This window comes from Littorina saxatilis, linkage group LG13, assembly GCF_037325665.1.
Source record: "Littorina saxatilis isolate snail1 linkage group LG13, US_GU_Lsax_2.0, whole genome shotgun sequence".
NCBI lineage: Eukaryota > Metazoa > Mollusca > Gastropoda > Littorinimorpha > Littorinidae > Littorina > Littorina saxatilis.
The window spans coordinates 196,906-221,587 of record NC_090257.1 but is presented as its reverse complement, the minus strand read 5'-3'; the positions used below and the strand labels follow the sequence as shown (position 1 = coordinate 221,587).

Below are 24,682 nucleotides of genomic sequence, written 5' to 3'. Positions count from 1 at the left end.
CCAGTGCCTTTAAAGGGCGGTTCCACTGTAATATTGTGTCCAGACATGCTCTTTAATAACCAGTGCCTTTAAAGGGCGGTTCCACTGTAATATTGTGTCCAGACATGCTCTTTAATAACCAGTGCCTTTAAAGGGCGGTTCCACTGTAATATTGTGTCCAGACATGCTCTTTAATAACCAGTGCCTATAAAGGGCGGTTCCACTGTAATATTGTGTCCAGACATGCTCTTTAATAACCAGTGCCTTTAAAGGGCGGTTCCACTGTAATATTGTGTCCAGACATGCTCTTTAATAACCAGTGCCTATAAAGGGCGGTTCCACTGTAATATTGTGTCCAGACATGCTCTTTGATAACCGGTGCCTTAACAGACAGATTGGAGGGAAATAGATTCCTTTTTGGGGTGATTTTTGGAAAATAGAGGGAGTTTTTTGTGTGTTGTTTCCCGCTGTTGTTCAATCATACTTACACATTTTTTGCTTTTATCTCTTTTAGTCATTTTACTAAAAAAAATCAGGGGTAGATCACAATTGTTTTCTTTCATGATGAAACAAAGAAACTTTGTTCATGCAGAATAGTGTGAGAACACCCTTGTGATTGAAAAACATGTTGATGCAGAATAGTGTGAGAACACCCTTGTGATTGAAAAACATGTGGATGCAGAATAGTGTGAGAACACCCTTGTGATTGAAAAACATGTGGATGCAGAATAGTGTGAGAACACCCTTGTGATTGAAAAACATGTGGATGCAGAATAGTGTGAGAACACCCTTGTGATTGAAAAACATGTTGATGCAGAATAGTGTGAGAACACCCTTGTGATTGAAAAACATGTGGATGCAGAATAGTGTGAGAACACCCTTTTGATTGAAAAACATGTGGATGCAGAATAGTGTGAGAACACCCTTGTGATTGAAAAACATGTGGATGCAGAATAGTGTGAGAACACCCTTTTGATTGAAAAACATGTGGATGCAGAATAGTGTGAGAACACCCTTTTGATTGAAAAACATGTTGATGCAGAATAGTGTGAGAACACCCTTGTGATTGAAAAACATGTTGATGCAGAATAGTGTGAGAACACCCTTGTGATTGAAAAACATGTGGATGCAGAATAGTGTGAGAACACCCTTGTGATTGAAAAACATGTTGATGCAGAATAGTGTGAGAACACCCTTGTGATTGAAAAACATGTGGATGCAGAATAGTGTGAGAACACCCTTGTGATTGAAAAACATGTGGATGCAGAATAGTGTGAGAACACCCTTTTGATTGAAAAACATGTTGATGCAGAATAGTGTGAGAACACCCTTGTGATTGAAAAACATGTGGATGCAGAATAGTGTGAGAACACCCTTTTGATTGAAAAACATGTGGATGCAGAATAGTGTGAGAACACCCTTGTGATTGAAAAACATGTTGATGCAGAATAGTGTGAGAACACCCTTTTGATTGAAAAACATGTTGATGCAGAATAGTGTGAGAACACCCTTTTGATTGAAAAACATGTTGATGCAGAATAGTGTGAGAACACCCTTGTGATTGAAAAACATGTGGATGCAGAATAGTGTGAGAACACCCTTGTGATTGAAAAACATGTGGATGCAGAATAGTGTGAGAACACCCTTGTGATTGAAAAACATGTGGATGCAGAATAGTGTGAGAACACCCTTTTGATTGAAAAACATGTTGACTGAAGAGGAAGGACAAGATGTTCACTGAACAGCAAGACAACGATTGATCAGAAATTAGTAATTAATAGATTTGATTGTTTAGTAGCAGGTATAAATGTGGCTAAATACTGAGTATGTCACAGTTTTGTGTACTTTTTGACATGTCTTATTCGTTTTTATTTTTGACTCCCCTGTGTAATCAGGAGAGTCTTAGGAATGAGCAGTGTTAGGCCGGCCGGCCGTCCACAGACAAACAAATTAACATTGGGGTTATCTCGGATGTTTTTGAAGCTAGAGCTTTGGAACTTTGCACACTTCTGGGATTTGATGATCTCCCGCCATGGTCCCAGTTTAGTTGACCCTCGTCAAATTGAGGTCACAGCGGCGTCTTGTTCAGTTCATACAAACTTGCCATTAACCCTCTTGGCACTGCATCAATTTAAAAGCATTCACCAAATATCGGCGTAAAATGAGCCTGCAAAACCGAAAATGGGTACCGTTTGTATTTTAATTGCAAGTGGTATCATGACAACCTTGAACACAGAAAACTATATATCATTGGAAAGAAGAAAGCTTCAGATTTGCAGTGATACATGAATGAACACAGAATAAAAATGATAAATAAACAAGCCGCAGGGTGGCGGAAGTAATTGTAAACCAAAAAATGTAAATTTAAACAAGCCAAACTCGACGATCAAGTTCAGTCAGATCAACTCTTTTTTTTCTACAAATGGCGACCACGTGCATCTTGTTCATTTACAAACAGAAATAAATGCATATTCACCTTCCTAATTTTCACTGTCAACAACATACTCCTCACTGGCTAGACTAATGTTACTAACAACATATTCCTCACTGGCTAGACTAATGGTCACTGTCAACAACATACTCCTCACTGGCTAGACTAATGGTCACTGTCAACAACATACTCCTCACTGGCTAGACTAATGGTCACTGTCAACAACATACTCCTCACTGGCTAGACTAATGGTGATGATATCCTGCTTTGATGTCATTGTTACAGAAATCACACCGTATACCGTGGTTGCAACCGACAAATCTTTGAATGTCTTCACAGATTCATGAAATAAGACGCTCCTGCGCCACTTTAAATCATACCATCTGACCCAGATGTCAAGAAATGACCATAGATCACATTACAATCGCGTGTAGCCTTTCTCATGTGCTTGAATTTCCCTAGTAACTGCGGAAAGTCAAAATTTGCACATAATGCGCTTGAAATGTGTAAATACTTAGGCCAACGTTCACAAACACATTGAAGCAATGAAACAAATCGATGATATGATGCTACGACACCTTAGGCAAAAGTACAAACGGTAGTTTTGTGATGATATGTCATTTGTGAGGAATTACAGGTGATTTTGTGCAGAAACTTACGTCGCGTGTCTCCCTTCGGACAGAAAAATACCGGTGCAACCGCTTGGGACAGATTTGCCTAGTGCAACCACGGTATACGTGTGGAAATGAGGTCACTCAAGTGTGAGTAATAAAAATAAAAGCTATCAGTCCTGTCAACATGGTACTGCTGTGTCCAGAAATGAGGTCAACAGGGGAGGTGATGAATAGAAGAACAGGACCAGAGTGCTATGTAAATTACGAGCAGTTCTTCGAAACCCATATAACAAATGTGACGCTACCAGCCTGTTTCTGCGTTTTGAGCCACAATTTGTTGTTTTGGCATATCCACGTTGCAGTTCCGGAGCAAATGTTCCACATTTTTTTTGCGAATTTCTGTTCAAATGTGTATTTCCCGCAGTGTAACCATGCACAGCTCGAAAATGTGTCCACGAACAAATCTATGGTACTTCGAAAAAAGAAGAATAACAATATGCTTGTCCATTACGACTTGCATTTTGACGTGTGCTGTAAAATTTCACTACTTCCATTTCAAGGGGAGTCACATAAAACTTTATTTTAATTTTTCTTTTTAAATTTTTAATTTAAAATTTAAATTTTTTGCAGTGTTTTTTTCCCTTACAACTCGTGTGCAGAATATGTTTACTATGAGTGAATTTTTTTTTTTTTAATTTTCTGATTGGGACTTAACTGGCTCGTTTTGGCGTATTTATGATTTTGTTCATTTTCATTATTGTATAGCGTGCTGCTTTAAAGTTACTGGCTTTTGCATGTTTCAGCACTGTGTACATTCTGAGTATTTTTTATTATTATTATAATACAAGTTGTTGTAAAGAAATTCAACATTTCATTTATTTAAAAAAAGGAGAAGAAAAAAGAGAAGGAGAATGTAAACAAGAAGATAGTAATTAGAAAGAATCTGACCATTTCTCGGGTCTGGTAGTGTTTTGTGACTGCTCTCTCATTTGGGACTGGCTGTGTACATGGATTTTTGGGGAAATGGATTTTTTTTTTAAACTTGTTTGCACATTGTTCATGAAGAACCCACTTGCTGTAATGTAAAATTAACTTATCCTCCTTGTGAAAGTTTAGGAGTGTAGGACACTGATTCAGTGTAGCGTTTTTACACTACAAAGCTTTAGTTTGGGAGGAAAATCGTAGGAACATGTATTTTCTTAATCTATTTGTTTGGTTTTTTTAGGGGGGGGGGGGGGGGAGGGGGATTCCTTCTGTGACCTTTGGAGCTTCTAATCTTATTGATACTGTGTGCATGTACTTCTGTGTGTATGGGAGTGTTTTTTTTTTTGTATGCGCGATTGTTTTGAAGTAAGTGAATGTTAGAGTTATGTTCAGGTGATCTTTGCTGAAGCTATTTTAATTTGAATAAATATAACACTCTGAGGTCTGAAATACACAGGTTTGAAAGGAACGAGTCTTGACTTTGAATTTCCAAATTTTGATTGGATATAAATATTGAACAGACATGAGATTTCTGTATAAATTTAAGTTTTTCTGAAAATGTCAAAGTTTAAACAGCTTTTAATGGCAATTATTAATATTTTCAGCTTTAGTTTGCAGTAACACTCACAACCATTTTGATTGTTTACTTTACCTTGTTACAGCCTGCTTTTTGTGGAGTGTGATTTTTGTCTGATTTTAGTTACTTCTGCATTAACTGCAACAGTTTCTTTCATGTTTGCTTCATAATCAAAACATGTTTTGTCCTCTCTAAAATCAGGGTGCTCATCATTGTCAGTCATTCTTGATTATTTGAGGTTTGTCAGTAGAGTGAGAAAGCAAAATATCTTGATTATTTGAGGTTTGTCAGTAGAGTGAGAAAGCAAAATATCTTGATTATTTGAGGTTTGTCAGTAGAGTGAGAAAGCAAAATATCTTGATTTTAGGTTAATGTAAACAAATGTTATGGGCAATTTGAGTGGCATAGAATGTGTTTAGACATATTCTTTTGCTGAAAGCTGCAATAATACCGAAACCTATGGACGGATTCTGTTCAATCTCTGTGAGGAAACATTTCATTGGTAAGACTTAACAATGTGTTTGAGAAGTAGCTTGATGCTGGTTTTGACTCTGTCTACTGTTTAGAGAATCATAGGATCATTAAAGGCACAGTCCTTGTGTAACGTTTGGGCTCACCATGTTAGATATGGCCAGGCTTGTGTAACCTTTGGGCTCACCATGTTAGATATGGCCAGGTTTGTGTAACCTTTGGGCTCACCATGTTAGATATGGCCAGGCTTGTGTAACCTTTGGGCTCACCATGTTAGATCTGGCCATCCCTCCTCTTGGACACATACCAATATTCAACAGCCTCCATGCTTTCTGTGCAGAGTGTTTTTATTTGTATTTTATTTGTATTTTATTTTATTTGTATTTTATTTGTATTTTATTTTATTTTTTATGAATTGATTTCTTTAAAACCACTAGAGTCAATCTGCAAAATTAATTCCATCTAAAAATTCCTGCTGTGTGCAGGAAGCAGTCAGGATGGTAATGTTTGGTATGGGTCCAAGTGGAGGGTGGTCATATCCCGTGTAACAGCCTGGGCAGATTTGAGCGATAGTTCTCACAGGAAGGACTGTGCTTTTAAACCATCACAAATAATTTAACGGGTGCATCTGGCTTTTCTGTTTACTGTGGGTGGTACCCGCAGACCTGAGGCAAAGTGAAAAGAAAGGGCAATGACTGACGTATGATGAGCGGAGCACACAATACAGCTCTCCATGTGGACACGTGATGAAAATTGTCCCCAGATAATTCATTGCATCTTTGGTTTGTTCAGCCTTGCTGGAAGCTAGAGGGTTGCCGTCCCATCTGTTTGGCGCCCTGGGTCCCAGAATGCATCAGTTGCTTCATCGTACCATGAGTGGAGGCACAAGTATGTGGCTCAGTCCTGCTACGGGGCTGAGTGTTATTTTTGATTTTTTTCAATTTTAGTAACGGAGTGTACACTTCGTACTCCTGTCGTCTTTATCTGTCTTTGTCTTTAACCTAAAGTGTTCTCTCTCTCTTCTAGCTGTAAATCGTTATTTCTTTATCGTTGTATTCGTTTGTTAATCCCAAGTGTTAATATCTCAGCAATAAGTCCGTTCTTGGATGCATTTCAGTTTTGAATTAGTTAAGCGAATAAGTGATGCACCCAAGAAAAGTCTTAATGAATAAGTGATGCACCCAAGAAAAGTCTTGATGAATAAGTGATGCACCCAAGAAAAGTCTTAATGAATAAGTGATGCACCCAAGAAAAGTCTTAATGAATAAGTGATGCACCCAAGAAAAGTCTTAATGAATAAGTGATGCACCCAAGAAAAGTCTTAATGAATAAGTGATGCACCCAAGAAAAGTCTTAATAGCTGGGCTAGAAAGAGAAACAAGAAAAAGTACAACAAATCCAAGGTAACACACGCTAGTTGCTTCTTGAATTTTAGCTGAGGTCTTGTTTCATGAGTGTTGTAAATTCATAGGGCATACTGTTTAAGTTGAGGGTCAGAAAGATAATTCATAGGGCATACTGTTTAAGTTGAGGGTCAGAAAGATAATTCATAGGGCATACTGTTTAAGTTGAGGGTCAGAAAGATAAGAGGAATTCATAGGGCATACTGTTTAAGTTGAGGGTCAGAAAGATAAGAGGAATTCATAGGGCATACTGTTTAAGTTGAGGGTCAGAAAGATAAGAGGAATTCATAGGGCATACTGTTTACGTTGAGGGTCAGAAAGATAAGAGGAATTCATAGGGCATACTGTTTAAGTTGAGGGTCAGAAAGATAAGAGGAATTCATAGGGCATACTGTTTAAGTTGAGGGTCAGAAAGATAAGAGGAATTCATAGGGCATACTGTTTAAGTTGAGGGTCAGAAAGATAAGAGGAATTCATAGGGCATACTGTTTACGTTGAGGCTCAGAAAGATAAGAGGAATTCATACGGCATACTGTTTAAGTTGAGGGTCAGAAAGATAAGAGGAATTCATAGGGCATACTGTTTAAGTTGAGGGTCAGAAAGATAAGAGGAATTCATAGGGCATACTGTTTACGTTGAGGCTCAGAAAGATAAGAGGAATTCATAGGGCATACTGTTTAAGTTGAGGGTCAGAAAGATAAGAGGAATTCATAGGGCATACTGTTTAAGTTGAGGGTCAGAAAGATAAGAGGAATTCATAGGGCATACTGTTTAAGTTGAGGGTCAGAAAGATAAGAGGAATTCATAGGGCATACTGTTTAGGTTGAGGGTCAGAAAGATAAGAGGAATTCATAGGGCATACTGTTTAAGTTGAGGGTCAGAAAGATAAGAGGAATTCATAGGGCATACTGTTTACGTTGAGGGTCAGAAAGATAAGAGGAATTCATAGGGCATACTGTTTACGTTGAGGGTCAGAAAGATAAGAGGAATTCATAGGGCATACTGTTTAAGTTGAGGGTCAGAAAGATAAGAGGAATTCATAGGGCATACTGTTTAAGTTGAGGGTCAGAAAGATAAGAGGAATTCATAGGGCATACTGTTTAAGTTGAGGGTCAGAAAGATAAGAGGAATTCATAGGGCATACTGTTTAAGTTGAGGGTCAGAAAGATAAGAGGAATTCATAGGGCATACTGTTTAAGTTGAGGGTCAGAAAGATAAGAGGAATTCATAGGGCATACTGTTTAAGTTGAGGGTCAGAAAGATAAGAGGAATTCATAGGGCATACTGTTTAAGTTGAGGGTCAGAAAGATAAGAGGAATTCATGGGGCATACTGTTTAAGTTGAGGGTCAGAAAGATAAGAGGAATTCATGGGGCATACTGTTTACGTTGAGGGTCAGAAAGATAAGAGGAATTCATAGGGCATACTGTTTAAGTTGAGGGTCAGAAAGATAAGAGGAATTCATAGGTAAGAGGAATTCATAGGGCATACTGTTTAAGTTGAGGGTCAGAAAGATAAGAGGAATTCATAGGGCATACTGTTTAACACTTTCGTGACGGGAGGCGACTATATTAGTAATAACGCTGCAACGCCCACGGACGGGAAGCGACTATTTTAGTATTAGACATACAAGGTACACGACTCGTGATTGCTTCCCGGTTTTTGAAGCTTGCAGTAAATTGAGTTGTTTCCCTTGATACACGTGGTTTTCTCTTCCGGCTTGATCAAATTAATGCAGATTTGCGTGGTGTTTTCGAACAAAAAAAATGAATCGAAGGCGAGCCTTGTCACGGGAGGAGATTCTCCGGATGTTGGATCTTGAGGATCCTGTAGATCATGATACATCGTGTCGTTTTAGCCTCAAGAAAGCGATAATAGCAGTGATATTGAGGAAGAAACAGTCCCGTTGTTGCTAGTACGAGTCGGCAACTACACGTGGTAGGGGGTGATACTGCTAGACGAACATGTATCTCGGAATCGTGCAGGAGCTATGGGGGCGTGGCAGCACTGATAACAATGGATGGCTGGAGCCTTCAAATCCTTTTGGAATTGTTCATAGGTGGACAGTTGGTACTTTGTTGTGAAAATGTGACTTATATTCAATATGGATTACCTAGACATCATTTGGTGAGTGTTACAGTTTTGTTTCATTTGAGTCAGGATGCTGTGAGTGAATGCGTGATTTGCTTGTTTTTTTCTTTGTACTGTCTCCTTATTTCTGTGTACAATGTTAACAATATTTCAGCTAATTCATAGGTTTTACACCTTGTTTGGTTATAACATTATTAATAATACTTTCTGTTAAAAAATAACTTTTAAAAAAAGCAGTGGAAAATAAAACACACACAAAAAAACGTTAAAAAACACAAATTATCCCCCTTTCACCCCCCTTTCACCCCCCTTTGCTAAAACAAATCGCGTGACAAACTTATAAATAGCACGACTGAACGGGGCATCCATTTTTGAATTAGTACACAAAATTTGGTGGTGATTGGACTTAATTCAAGCTTGCTAGACAGATTTCTTTACAGTTACTGATTTTTGGGAAGTTTCTTGGTGGCAAGCTTGGGCAGGCAGGACGTTAACGCCGTGGCAGTGCTAGTCACAATAGTGTTAAGTTGAGGGTCAGAAAGATAAGAGGAATTCATAGGGCATACTGTTTAAGTTGAGGGTCAGAAAGATAAGAGGAATTCATAGGGCATACTGTTTAAGTTGAGGGTCAGAAAGATAAGAGGAATTCATAGGGCATACTGTTTAAGTTGAGGGTCAGAAAGATAAGAGGAATTCATAGGGCATACTGTTTAAGTTGAGGGTCAGAAAGATAAGAGGAATTCATAGGGCATACTGTTTAAGTTGAGGGTCAGAAAGATAAGAGGAATTCATAGGGCATACTGTTTAAGTTGAGGGTCAGAAAGATAAGAGGAATTCATAGGGCATACTGTTTAAGTTGAGGGTCAGAAAGATAAGAGGAATTCATAGGGCATACTGTTTACGTTGAGGCTCAGAAAGATAAGAGGAATTCATAGGGCATACTGTTTAAGTTGAGGGTCAGAAAGATAAGAGGAATTCATAGGGCATACTGTTTACGTTGAGGGTCAGAAAGATAAGAGGAATTCATAGGGCATACTGTTTACGTTGAGGGTCAGAAAGATAAGAGGAATTCATAGGGCATACTGTTTAAGTTGAGGGTCAGAAAGATAAGAGGAATTCATAGGGCATACTGTTTAAGTTGAGGGTCAGAAAGATAAGAGGAATTCATAGGGCATACTGTTTAAGTTGAGGGTCAGAAAGATAAGAGGAATTCATAGGGCATACTGTTTAAGTTGAGGGTCAGAAAGATAAGAGGAATTCATAGGGCATACTGTTTAAGTTGAGGGTCAGAAAGATAAGAGGAATTCATAGGGCATACTGTTTAAGTTGAGGGTCAGAAAGATAAGAGGAATTCATAGGGCATACTGTTTAAGTTGAGGGTCAGAAAGATAAGAGGAATTCATAGGGCATACTGTTTAAGTTGAGGGTCAGAAAGATAAGAGGAATTCATAGGGCATACTGTTTAAGTTGAGGATCAGAAAGATAAGAGGAATTCATAGGGCATACTGTTTAAGTTGAGGGTCAGAAAGATAAGAGGAATTCATAGGGCATACTGTTTAAGTTGAGGGTCAGAAAGATAAGAGGAATTCATAGGGCATACTGTTTAAGTTGAGGGTCAGAAAGATAAGAGGAATTCATAGGGCATACTGTTTAAGTTGAGGGTCAGAAAGATAAGAGGAATTCATAGGGCATACTGTTTAAGTTGAGGGTCAGAAAGATAAGAGGAATTCATAGGGCATACTGTTTAAGTTGAGGGTCAGAAAGATAAGAGGAATTCATAGGGCATACTGTTTAAGTTGAGGGTCAGAAAGATAAGAGGAATTCATAGGGCATACTGTTTAAGTTGAGGGTCAGAAAGATAAGAGGAATTCATAGGGCATACTGTTTAAGTTGAGGGTCAGAAAGATAAGAGGAATTCATAGGGCATACTGTTTAAGTTGAGGGTCAGAAAGATAAGAGGAATTCATAGGGCATACTGTTTAAGTTGAGGGTCAGAAAGATAAGAGGAATTCATAGGGCATACTGTTTACGTTGAGGCTCAGAAAGATAAGAGGAATTCATAGGGCATACTGTTTACGTTGAGGGTCAGAAAGATAAGAGGAATTCATAGGGCATACTGTTTAAGTTGAGGGTCAGAAAGATAAGAGGAATTCATAGGGCATACTGTTTAAGTTGAGGGTCAGAAAGATAAGAGGAATTCATAGGGCATACTGTTTAAGTTGAGGGTCAGAAAGATAAGAGGAATTCATAGGGCATACTGTTTAAGTTGAGGGTCAGAAAGATAAGAGGAATTCATAGGGCATACTGTTTAAGTTGAGGGTCAGAAAGATAAGAGGAATTCATAGGGCATACTGTTTAAGTTGAGGGTCAGAAAGATAAGAGGAATTCATAGGGCATACTGTTTAAGTTGAGGGTCAGAAAGATAAGAGGAATTCATAGGGCATACTGTTTAAGTTGAGGGTCAGAAAGATAAGAGGAATTCATAGGGCATACTGTTTAAGTTGAGGGTCAGAAAGATAAGAGGAATTCATAGGGCATACTGTTTACGTTGAGGGTCAGAAAGATAAGAGGAATTCATAGGGCATACTGTTTAAGTTGAGGGTCAGAAAGATAAGAGGAATTCATAGGGCATACTGTTTAAGTTGAGGGTCAGAAAGATAAGAGGAATTCATAGGGCATACTGTTTAAGTTGAGGGTCAGAAAGATAAGAGGAATTCATAGGGCATACTGTTTACGTTGAGGCTCAGAAAGATAAGAGGAATTCATACGGCATACTGTTTAAGTTGAGGGTCAGAAAGATAAGAGGAATTCATAGGGCATACTGTTTAAGTTGAGGGTCAGAAAGATAAGAGGAATTCATAGGGCATACTGTTTACGTTGAGGCTCAGAAAGATAAGAGGAATTCATAGGGCATACTGTTTAAGTTGAGGGTCAGAAAGATAAGAGGAATTCATAGGGCATACTGTTTAAGTTGAGGGTCAGAAAGATAAGAGGAATTCATAGGGCATACTGTTTACGTTGAGGGTCAGAAAGATAAGAGGAATTCATAGGGCATACTGTTTACGTTGAGGGTCAGAAAGATAAGAGGAATTCATAGGGCATACTGTTTAAGTTGAGGGTCAGAAAGATAAGAGGAATTCATAGGGCATACTGTTTAAGTTGAGGGTCAGAAAGATAAGAGGAATTCATAGGGCATACTGTTTAAGTTGAGGGTCAGAAAGATAAGAGGAATTCATAGGGCATACTGTTTAAGTTGAGGCTCAGAAAGATAAGAGGAATTCATAGGGCATACTGTTTAAGTTGAGGGTCAGAAAGATAAGAGGAATTCATAGGGCATACTGTTTACGTTGAGGCTCAGAAAGATAAGAGGAATTCATAGGGCATACTGTTTAAGTTGAGGGTCAGAAAGATAAGAGGAATTCATAGGGCATACTGTTTAAGTTGAGGGTCAGAAAGATAAGAGGAATGGTATAGCAAAATGCATTAACTGTTTTTGAAAGTGTCATAGTTTTATGTGATTTCAAAAGAAGACGTTCATTTTTTCCCTGATTCGGTTAAATATTAACAGCTAGAATCATAAATAGGTCGCTTCAGATTGCAGCTTCTTGAAATTTGCAAGGTTTGTTGCCTGTTAAAGAACTGGATTTTACATGTAATGTATTTCATGTACGGTAAGCACAACAAAACAAAAACAAGTCGCGTAAGGCGAAATTACTACATTTAGTCAAGCTGTCGAACTCACGGGATGAAACTGAACGCACTGTATTTTTTCACCAAGACAGTACAGCTTCGTCAATCCCCGCGTGAAGGAAATCGCTCACCTCCCACGTGCAAAACGTAGTGATATTGACACGCCAGATTAGCGCGGTAGCGTATTGTGCTAAGCAGGAAAGCGCGCTTTTCTGTATTCTTGTTAACTTTCTGAGCTTGTTTTGAATACAACCTATCATATCTATATGTTTTTGGAATCAGGAAATGATAAAGAATAAGATGTAATCATTTTTGGATCGATTTCTTACATTTTAGCCGTAAGACTAATTAATCTATTTTCGTTAATTGTGATCACATTTTAAGAGTAAACATGACATATGTATATATTTTTAGATTCAGAATGTGATGAAGAATACGATGCAATCAATTTTAAATCTGTTTGCGAAAAATCGATTTTAATGACAACTTTAATGAGCAAACTCATTAATTAATTTTTAAGCCTCCAAGCTGAAATGCAATACCAAAGTCCGGGCTTCATCGAAGATTACTTGACCAAAATTTCAACCAATTTGGTTGAAAAATGAGAGCGTGACAGTGCCGCCTCAACTTTCACGAAAAGCCGGATATGACGTCATCAAAGACATTTATCAAAAAAATGAAAAAAACGTCTGGAGATAACATACTCAGGATCTCTCATGTCAAGTGTCATGAAGATCGGTCCAGTAGTTTTCTCTGAATCGCTCTACACACACAGACACACACACACATACACCACGACCCTCGTCTCGATTCCCCCCTCTACGTTAAAACATTTAGTCAAGTTTTAATGTAAAAAGCAAATGGCATTGTCTGTCGACCAGTCAGAAACAAACCTGGTGAGGTATGCGTGTACTTTATACACTTCAAAGAAACCGGAACCGTGCGTCTTTGTTATCCAAAGGATATCGGCAAAAAATTACCAACTTCCGCAGCGTTATCCCTTAATGATCGGAATAGGGATGTGTGAAACCATCCAATCACAGCCCCCGAATTCCCCCACGTGTCTAACAGAATAGCTATATTGTTGTATTAGGGAAACATCATCATACTGTGTCGTTAGGTCTCTTTTAATCAGCAACAGGAAAAATACAAAAGTTAACATACATGTGAGTGTTGAAATGACGCAGCTGTACCTATCATGAGAGACCACTTTAACAAAAGACTCTGATGTTTTTCATAGTTGGTACTGAATATTATGTGGACAGTTGCTGAATTTGTTCAAAGTCTGTCTTTACCAGTTCTGGACAAAGATGTTGAAAGTTTCAAGTACTTCATAAGCGTTATGTATATTTCTGTGCTCAGAGTTCTTGCTTTGCTACAGAGTTCTTGCTTTGCTACAGAGTTCTTGCTTTGCTACAGAGTTCTTGCTTTGCTACAGAGTTCTTGCTTTGCTACAGAGTTCTTGCTTTGCTACAGAGTTCTTGCTTTGCTACAGAGTTCTTGCTTTGCTACAGAGTTCTTGCTTTGCTACAGAGTTCTTGCTTTGCTACAGAGTTCTTGCTTTGCTACAGAGTTTCTGTGTTTCTTTTCCGTAGATTATGGAACCATAAGGCAGTGTAGAAATTCAGTCGGAGTATTATCCCAAGTGCACAATCAGTAGATTATGGAACCATAAGGCAGTGTAGAAATTCAGTCCGAGTATTATCCCAAGTGCACAATCAGTAGATTATGGAACCATAAGGCAGTGTAGAAATTCAGTCGGAGTATTATCCCAAGTGCACAATCAGTAGATACAGTCAAGTCAAGCTTAACACAAATAAATTGAGAAAAGCATGTTTTCCAGTCCAATTTATGTCATTGGGCACGGTAATTTTTGTGTTAAACATCTGTTATTCTGTAACAGTATGGTGGTGTATTTGTACAAGAAAATCGCATGGGGCCAAACACAATACTGCTTATTTGACAGAATAGCTAACGTTAAGCAAGGCTTGTTATGGTGGTGTATTTGTACAACCAAATCACATGGGGCCAAACACAATACTGCTTATTTGACAGAATAGCTAACGTTCAGCAAGGCTTCTCATGTTGGCATTTTTTGTCAATGCATGTGTTGTGTTCTGATTTAACAGAAGGATGATTATGTACTGAGATATATATTAGGATAAATTGTTAGCAAACAAATGTGTCTGAAACTGTAAAGAAGTAGGTTTTGAAGCCAGACATGGCAGTAATTGGGTAAACTTACAGAGCCATAGTGAAGTGAAGTTGTGTGTGTATCTTTTTCTGTCATGTCTTTTTGTTCTACCTCTCTGTGTCCTGCATGCTTGTATACTTCTCTTTAGTGACTTCTCTGTTCCTCAGTCATAGGTGAGTTATATGGTAAGACTTGTATGCTTCTCTTCAGTGACTTCTCTGTCCCTCAGTCATAGGTGAGTTATATGGTAAGACTTGTATGCTTCTCTTAGTGACTTCTCTGTCCCTCAGTCATAGGTGAGTTATATGGTAAGACTTGTATGCTTCTCTTAGTGACTTCTCTGTCCCTCAGTCATAGGTGAGTTATATGGTAAGACTTGTATGCTTCTCTTTAGTGACTTCTCTGTCCCTCAGTCATAGGTGAGTTATATGGTAAGACTTGTATGCTTCTCTTTAGTGACTTCTCTGTCCCTCAGTCATAGGTGAGTTATATGGTAAGACTTGTATGCTTCTCTTTAGTGACTTCTCTGTTCCCCAGTCATAGGTGAGTTATATGGTAAGACTTGTATGCTTCTCTTTAGTGACTTCTCTGTCCCTCAGTCATAGGTGAGTTATATGGTAAGACTTGTATGCTTCTCTTCAGTGACTTCTCTGTCCCTCAGTCATAGGTGAGTTATATGGTAAGACTTGTATGCTTCTCTTAGTGACTTCTCTGTTCCCCAGTCATAGGTGAGTTATATGGTAAGACTTTTCACACCAGAAAAGAAACCAAGCCTAACTTAGAATTAAAAAAACAAGAATGGTATGTTATTGGAATGTTTTATTGCCTCGCCTCCCAGCCAGTTTATTGCCTCGCCTCCCAGCCAGTTTATTGCCTCGCCTCCCAGCCAGTTTATTGCCTCGCCTCCCAGCCAGTTTCTTGAAAACTTGCTATCTGTATCATCATTCTTTGTCTGTCCACTGAAAACTTGCTGTCTGTATCATCATTCTTTGTCTGTCCACTGAAAACTTGCTGTCTGTATCATCATTCTTTGTCTGTCCACTGAAAACTTGCTGTCTGTATCATCATTCTTTGTCTGTCCACTGAAAACTTGCTGTCTGTATCATCATTCTTTGTCTGTCCACTGAAAAGACCACTGGGTCAAAGCACAGTCAATGTAACGCTTTGTTTTGTCATAAATTAAACGTTCCAATAACATACTATTCTGGGAATTTTTGAACGTTGGCTGTCTGTTTGTTTTTGGATTTCGAGCTTAACCTATGTTGGTTAGCCATTCCTAGGTTAGCCATTCCTAGGTTAGCCATTCCTAGGTTAGCCATTCCTAGGTCTGCCTCCTCCATTGTTCTTTGATTTTTTTGTTCGTTTCATGCAAGCAAAAGGTTTTCCTCATCAGCAATTGCGCAGTAGCTGCTTTAGTTGCTAGCATGCCTGTGATGAAGATTCATAAAATGGGGGGGGTGTATTCAGAAATGTGTGTGTGTGTAATAAGTGTGATTTATTATCCATGGGTGAAACTTTTCCGCCTCAGGGCGGAAATCGGCCAAATGAAATTGGTCAAATAAGGAATTCCTTATTTTAAAAATCTGTTAATCGGCGATCCGATCCGTATTTCCCCAAACACAGTGACCGGACATCGCTTAGTCTTTGTTTCACTAAGCGCGCGAATTATCGGGCTACAGCTTGGCATTTGTTACCATTGTTTAATGTGCAAATTTGTGTGTTTGAGATACCAGGAGAGGCCTACTTTTACCCTTAAAAGCCTGATTTTTCGTTTTCTTGCGTTGCCCCTGCACCCCACCAGGGCCTGGGCGGCCCCTGGACCCCGGCCTCATTTTCCTTATTTTCAATTCTGATCAGTTTCTATCATGACTATCTTTCTTTAATTTTTTGTTTTTTGTTTTTCATAAATGATTCATTTTCTAACGTCCCCTGGTTGACAGTGCTCTGTCAGTCGGAACCTCACTTCTCTGTCTTTACTTTTTTGTTGACTTAATGACTCGTTTGAGAGAGAAAAATGACAGTGGTACCTGCAGTGAACGGACACCCTTAGAACCAGCCAAAAGTGTCCCTACAGTGTAGGTGGCCTGTCATGACAGGTATATTTTGTTAACAATAATGAGCAAAGGGACAACAAAATGTGTCCTTTCATGGGAGGTGTCGTTCATCGGAGGGACTTGACATTGCGGGTACAGTGGAACCCCTCTTTTAAAGACCCCCCAATTTAAGACCTCCTCTTTAAGACATGATTTTTCAGAAGTTTGGATGTCTTAACAGGGGGGTTCCACTGTCCCACTGTAACAAAATGTGATGAATGAGACAGCCGTTTTGATGACTGTTTTGATGACTGTTTTAACGATGGAACTTGTGTGTGGACAGTGTCCAAAGTGCAGCAGCTGCTGCAAGGACTGCAGGCCGCAGGTGATGAGGGACAGCAACTGACCGCAGTCATGGAGATGTGCCAGGTGAGAGGGAGGGGGGTGGGGTCAAGGGGAGGGAATAGAGAGAGAAGATTATATGTAGATATGTGTACATTGAGAGAGATGATGAGAAAAGTCATAGAAAACTAGAAGGAAATTGTCCTGGAGGGTGTTGGGGTCAAGGGGAGGGAATAGAGAGAGAAGATTATATGTAGATATGTGTACATTGAGAGAGATGATGAGAAAAGTCATAGAAAACTAGAAGGAAATTGTCCTGGAGGGTGGTAGGGTCAAGGGGAGGGAATAGAGAGAGATAATGGTAGATTTGTGTAAGTTGAGAGAAAGAGAGATGATGGGAAAGATGACAGAAAACCTGAAGGAAATAGTACAAGTCATGAGATGTTGGTAGATTTGTGTAAATTGAGAGAACGAGAAATGATGGGAAAGATGACAATACTGATTTGTTAGCTAAAAGAAAAATGTCACTAACCAAGTTCACAACAATAATTATAATAATAAATTACTTTTCATTCGCACAATTCCCGATAACAGCTCCATGCGCTTTAAAATTCCAATACAAGAGACATTCAAACCACACACAGAAAAAAGTAACACAGCAACAGTAACACAGCAACAGTAACACAGCAACAGTAACACAGCAACAGTAACACAGCAACAAGTAACACAGCAACAAGTAACACAGCAACAGTAACACAGCAACAGTAACACAGCAACAGTAACACAGCAACAGTAACACAGCAACAGTAACACAGCAACAGTAACACAGCAACAAGTAACACAGCAACAAGTAACACAGCAACAGTAACACAGCAACAGTAACACAGCAACAGTAACACAGCAACAGTAACACAGCAACAGTAACACAGCAACAGTAACACAGCAACAGTAACACAGCAACAAGACTAAGCATAGTCAACAATACCACACACACACTCACAAAATCTGTGGAGACAAAAATACATGAATTTCACTGTAAACGTTGCTAAGCACAGTCCACACACACACACACACAAATCATTGAACAAAAAAATGTACATTTCACTGTAACCAACAGCGCACACACACACACACACACACACACACACACACACACACACACACACACACACACACACACACACACACACACACACACACACACACACACACAAATCATTGGAGAAAAAATAAGTGAGTTTGACTGTGTAACTTGACCTCAACGCTTTCCCCAGCTGCTGGTGATGGGCACGGAAGACAGCCTGGTGGGCTTCCCGGTGAAGCAGGTGGTGCCTGCCCTCATCACCCTGCTGCAGATGGAGCACAACTTTGACATCATGAACCACGCCTGTCGCGCTCTCACCTACATGATGGAGGCGCTCCCACGGTCCTCCGCCATTGTCGTCGACGCTGTGCCCGTTTTCTTAGAAAAGGTATGATTTTTGTTGACTTAGAAAAGGTATGATTTTTGTTTACTTAGAAAAGGTATGATTTTTGTTGACTTAGAAAAGGTATGATTTTTGTTGACTTAGAAAAGGTATGATTTTTGTTTACTTAGAAAAGGTATGATTTTTGTTGACTTAGAAAAGGTATGATTTTTGTTGACTTCAACAGGCACAATGGCCGAGTGGATAAGACGCTGGCCTCCTAGACGGAGGTTGAGTGTTCAGATCCCAGCCGGGTTAAGGGTGGAGATTTTTGTTGACTTCAACGGGCACAATGGCCGAGTGGATAAGACGCTGGCCTCCTAAACGGAGGTTGAGTGTTCAGATCCCAGCCGGGTTAAGGGTGGAGATTTTTCCGATCTCCCAGGTCAACTTATGTGCAGACCTGCTTAGTGTCTTATCCCCCTCACAGAGATCCCGTAATCCATGTCAGAGTTCATTAGGTTATACAAACACGAAAATACTGAGCATGCATCCTCCACAATCGGTGTATGGTTGCCTAAATGGCGGGGTAAAAACGGTCATACACGTAAAAACCCACTCGTGCAAAAAACACAAGTGTACTTGGGAGTTTCAGCCCAGGAATGCTGAAGAAGAAGAATTTTACTTTTTTTGTATCAAGACTTGCTTAACAACCCTATTTGTGTCTTTTTGTAGATGGTCAACCATTTTGGCTGTCTTAGTTTTTCCCCCACTCAATCATCCTGTGATCAGAATTTTCAAGGAGCTCCCTTCAGTGTGGTAGAAAATATAAGAGAAATGTATTGAAACATGTTATAAATGGTGTTAAAACTTAGGAATGACTACTTGTAATTCTGTAGTGAACATACATGTGACATGCTGGTTTGTGTCTTTAAGCAGAGATTGGGAAAGTTGGGATGAGGTCACAACTGTAGTCTGCTCTGTGCTTCTCTTATCTTTTCTATCATTTGAACTTGGTATTGAAAAATGCGCTGTTGTTTCCACAGCTTCAAGTGATCCAGTGTATGGATGTGGCGGAACAGGCTCTGACTGCCCTAGAGATGCTGTCACGAAGACATAGCAAGGCTATCTTGCAATCGGTGAGTTGTACTGTGCTGTGTTCAGTAGTGAACATTATTCATGTGATTGTGCTAGTGTTCTACAGGTTATCTTGCAATCAGTGAGTTGTACTGTGCTGTGTTCAGTAGTGAACATTATTCATGTGAGTGTGGTAGTGTTCCACAGGTTATCTTGCAATCGGTGAGTTGTACTGTGCTGTGCTCAGTAGTGAACATTATTCATGTGATTGTGTTGTGTTCAGTAGTGAACATTATTCATGTGATTGTGCTAGTGTTCTACAGGCTATCTTGCAATCGGTGAGTTGTACTGTGCTGTGCTCAGTAGTGAACATTATTCATGTGATTGTGTTGTGTTCAGTAGTGAACATTATTCATGTGATTGTGCTAGTGTTCTACAGGCTATCTTGCAATCTGTGAGTTGTACTGTGCTCTGTTCAGTAGTGAACATTATTCATGTGATTGTGTTGTGTTCAGTAGTGAACATTATTGAGTCACTTGAGAAAAAGTGACTCTATGTAATCGGTCAGTGTTAGTCTGTCCGGCCGGCCGTCCGGCCGGCCGTCCGTCCGTAGACACCACCTTAACGTTGGACTTTTCTCGGAAACTATCAAAGCGATCGGGCTCATATTTTGTTTAGTCGTGACCTCCAATGACCTCTACACTTTAACGATGGTTTCGTTGACCTTTGACCTTTTTCAAGGTCACAGGTCAGCGTCAAAGGAAAAATTAGACATTTTATATCTTTGACAAAGTTCATCGGATGTGATTGAAACTTTGTAGGATTATTCTTTACATCAAAGTATTTACATCTGTAGCCTTTTACGAACGTTATCAGAAAAACAAGGGAGATAACTAGCCTTTTCTGTTCGGCAACACACAACTTAACGTTGGGCTTTTCTCGGAAACTATAAAAGTGACCGGGCTCAAATTTTATGTGAACGTGACTCATTGTGTTGTGAATAGCAATTTCTTCCTGTCCATCTGATGCCTCATATAATATTCAGAACTGCGAAAGTGACTCGATCGAGCGTTTGCTCTTCTTGTTCATGTGATTGTGCTATTGATCTACAGGCTATCTTGCAATCCGTGAGTTGTACTGTGATGTGGGTTGAATAGGGACAATTATTTATGTGACTAATTTGGCAATTTTTGCAATGTTACTGGTGAAGTTTGTTGCTTCTTGACAGCTTTGTCCAGAGCTGCCAACTGCTACGCTTTGAGCATACTATGCCACGTTTTAAGAGCAATAAGATTGCTACGCTTAAACAAAGAATCACTAGCATGCAACAGTTCCCTCTCTTTTGTGAGTCTCGGTACTCATTTCTGCTTACCACTCCGTGTAGCGGGCAAAAAATGGGTCATAAATATTGTCTACACTGAAAAGTGGCGCTGCAGATTCTCTCTAATGGGCATTTTATGTTCTTGCATTCTCATAAAACGTTATTAAAAAGGTCTGATCTTGTGCAATATGTAAAAATGTCTGATCTTGTGCAATATGTAAAAATGTCTGATCTTGTGCAATATAGCATGGCTGCGGATGTGGGAATAAAGGTGAGAAAATTCTCCACTTCAACCCCATTTGCTTTGCTGAAAATTCCAAAACAATATAAATTGCTACACTTGAGGCTACACAAGGCTTGGCATGTCTGTATGTCAATTTCCAGTTTCATTCAAGTTTTTCTGGAAGCTGTTTTAAAAGGAGAAAGTCTGGGTATGTGAAAACATGTTGCAGCAACATGACACTGTGTGATTTCAGAATGGCATCGCAGCCTGCCTGATGTTCATCGACTTCTTCAGTGTGGTGGCCCAGCGGAGTGCACTGATGGTGGCCGCTAACTGCGTGCAGAGTATGACGCTGGAGGAGTTCCAGTCCCTCAGGGACTCCCTGCCGGTGCTCAGTGGGCGACTCAATCACTCAGTCAGTTCACTTTTTCCTTTTCATTACTTGATTGTCACATCGCTGGGAACTTTGGGTTGCTACCAAGGTGTGTGTGTTTAGGTGTAATCAGCCACCTGCACTTGTGGTAAAATGACCCAGGTCTTCTATGTGCCACAGTGGTAAAATGACCCAGGTCTTCTATGTGCCACAGTGGTAAAATGACCCAGGTCTTCTATGTGCCACAGTGGTAAAATGACCCAGGTCTTCTATGTGCCACAGTGGTAAAATGACCCAGGTCTTCTATGTGCCACAGTGGTAAAATGACCCAGGTCTTCTGTGTGCCACAGTGGTAAAATGACCCAGGTCTTCTATGTGCCACAGTGGTAAAATGACCCAGGTCTTCTATGTGCCACAGTGGTAAAATGACCCAGGTCTTCTATGTGCCACAGTGGTAAAATGACCCAGGTCTTCTATGTGCCACAGTGGTAAAATGACCCAGGTCTTCTATGTGCCACAGTGGTAAAATGACCCAGGTCTTCTATGTGCCACAGTGGTAAAATGACCCAGGTCTTCTATGTGCCACAGTGGTAAAATGACCCAGGTCTTCTATGTGCCACAGTGGTAAAATGACCCAGGTCTTCTATGTGCCACAGTGGTAAAATGACCCAGGTCTTCTATGTGCCACAGTGGTAAAATGACCCAGGTCTTCTATGTGCCACAGTGGTAAAATGACCCAGGTCTTCTATGTGCCACAGTGGTAAAATGACCCAGGTCTTCTATGTGCCACAGTGGTAAAATGACCCAGGTCTTCTATGTGCCACAGTGGTAAAATGACCCAGGTCTTCTATGTGCCACAGTGGTAAAATGACCCAGGTCTTCTATGTGCCACAGTGGTAACACGGGGGTGGAACATGGATGCTGTCCCTGAGTCTGCACATAAAGTTGACCTGTGTCTGTCCCGGCCCGGGTTCAAACCTGTGACCTGCGGATCACAAGTCCAGTGGTACCAACTGAGCTACCAGGCCCCCCCCCCCCCCCCCTACCAACTGAGCTACCCGGCCTCCCCTACCAACTGAGCTACCCGGCCTTCCCTACCAACTGAGCTACCAGGGCCCCCTACCAACTGATCTACCCGGCCTCCCATACCAACTGAGCTACCCGGCCTCCCCTACCAACTGAGCTACCAGGCCTCCCCTACCAACTGAGCTACCCAGCCTCCCCTACCAACTGAGCTACCAGGGCCCCCTACCAACTGAGCTACCAGGCCTCCCCTACCAACTGAGCTACCAGGCCTCCCCTACCAACTGAGCTACCAGGCCTCCCCTACCAACTGAGCTACCAGGCCTCCCCTACCAACTGAGCTACCCAGCCTCCCCTACCAACTGAGCTACCAGGCCTCCCCTACCAACTGAGCTACCAGGCCTCCCCTACCAACTGAGCTACCAGGCCTCCCCTACCAACTGAGCTACCAGGCCTCCCCTACCAACTGAGCTACCCGGCCTCCCCTACCAACTGAGCTACCCGGCCTCCCCTACCAACTGAGCTACCAGGCCTCCCCTACCAACTGAGCTACCAGGGCCCCCTACCAACTGAGCTACCCGGCCTCCCCTACCAACTGAGCTACCAGGGCCCCCTACCAACTGAGCTACCCGGCCTCCCCTACCAACTGAGCTACCAGGGCCCCCTACCAACTGAGCTACCCGGCCTCCCCTACCAACTGAGCTACCAGGGCCCCCTACCAACTGAGCTACCCGGCCTCCCCTACCAACTGAGCTACCCGGCCTCCCCTACCAACTGAGCTACCCGGCCCCCTCCCCTACCAACTGAGCTACCCAGCCTCCCCTACCAACTGAGCTACCAGGGCCCCCTACCAACTGAGCTACCCGGCCTCCCCTACCAACTGAGCTACCAGGCCTCCCCTACCAACTGAGCTACCAGGCCTCCCCTACCAACTGAGCTACCCGGCCCCCTCCCCTACCAACTGAGCTACCCGGCCTCCCCTACCAACTGAGCTACCCGGCCCCCTCCCCTACCAACTGAGCTACCCGGCCCCCTCCCCTACCAACTGAGCTACCAGGCCTCCCCTACCAACTGAGCTACCAGGCCTCCCCTACCAACTGAGCTACCCGGCCCCCTCCCCTACCAACTGAGCTACCCGGCCCCCTACCAACTGAGCTACCCGGCCCCCTCCCCTACCAACTGAGCTACCCGGCCTCCCCTACCAACTGAGCTACCCGGCCCCCTCCCCTACCAACTGAGCTACCAGGCCTCCCCTACCATTTGAGCTACCCGGCCTCCCCTACCAACTGAGCTACCAGGCCTCCCCTACCAACTGAGCTACCCGGCCCCCTCCCCTACCAACTGAGCTACCAGGCCTCCCCTACCAACTGAGCTACCCGGCCTCCCCTACCAACTGAGCTACCCGGCCCCCTCCCCTACCAACTGAGCTACCAGGCCTCCCCTACCAACTGAGCTACCCGGCCTCCCCTACCGACTGAGCTACCCGGCCCCCCCCCCCCCCCCACCAACTGAGCTACCAGGCCTCCCCTACCAACTGAGCTACCCGGCCCCCTACCAACTGAGCTACCCGGCCTCCCCTACCAACTGAGCTACCCGGCCTCCCCTACCAACTGATCTACCCGGCCCCCTCCCCTACCAACTGAGCTACCAGGCCTCCCCTACCAACTGAGCTACACGGCCTCCCCTGCCACCTGAGCTACACGGCCTCCCCTACCAACTGAGCTACACGGCCTCCCCTACCAACTGAGCTACACGGCTCCCTCCCCTACCAACTGAGCTACCAGGCCTCCCCTACCAACTGAGCTACCCGGCCCCCTCCCCTACCAACTGAGCTACCCGGCCCCCTCCCCTACCAACTGAGCTACCCGGCCCCCTCCCCTACCAACTGAGCTACCAGGCCCCCCCCCCCCCCTACCAACTGAGCTACCAGGCCCCCCCCCCCCTACCAACTGAGCTACCCGGCCCCCTCCCCTACCAACTGAGCTACCAGACCTCCCCTACCAACTGAGCTACCCGGCCCCCTCCCCTACCAACTGAGCTACCAGGCCTCCCCTACCAACTGAGCTACCCGGCCTCCCCTACCGACTGAGCTACCCGGCCCCCCCCCCCCCCCCTACCAACTGAGCTACCAGGCCCCCCCTACCAACTGAGCTACCCGGCCCCCTACCAACTGAGCTACCCGGCCTCCTCTACCAACTGAGCTACCCGGCCTCCCCAACCAACTGATCTACCCGGCCTCCCATACCAACTGAGCTACCCAGCCTCCCCTACCAACTGAGCTACCAGGCCTCCCCTACCAACTGATCTACCAGGCCTCCCCTACCAACTGAGCTACCCGGCCTCCCCTACCAACTGATCTACCAGGCCTCCCCTACCAACTGAGCTACCAGGCCTCCCCTACCAACTGAGCTACCCGGCCCCCTCCCCTACCAACTGAGCTACCAGGCCTCC

General features: G+C 42.4%; 1 protein-coding gene across 8 annotated transcripts in view; it reads left to right on the top strand.

Annotated features, from left to right (window-relative positions):
- The window catches only part of LOC138946212 (E3 ubiquitin-protein ligase TRIP12-like), a 158,397-nt gene that overhangs the window by 12,595 nt on the left and 121,120 nt on the right, over positions 1–24,682 (top strand). For all 8 annotated transcript variants that reach the window (XR_011449207.1, XM_070317731.1, XM_070317732.1 and 5 more), the window contains exons 6-10: positions 5,849–5,944; positions 16,810–16,895; positions 18,083–18,280; positions 19,261–19,353; positions 21,089–21,250. Coding sequence is in view for 7 of the 8 variants with exons in the window: in XM_070317731.1 (XP_070173832.1) it covers positions 5,849–5,944; positions 16,810–16,895; positions 18,083–18,280; positions 19,261–19,353; positions 21,089–21,250 (635 nt within the window). In the remaining variant the exon portion in view is untranslated. The remainder of the gene's footprint in view (positions 1–5,848; positions 5,945–16,809; positions 16,896–18,082; positions 18,281–19,260; positions 19,354–21,088; positions 21,251–24,682) is intronic.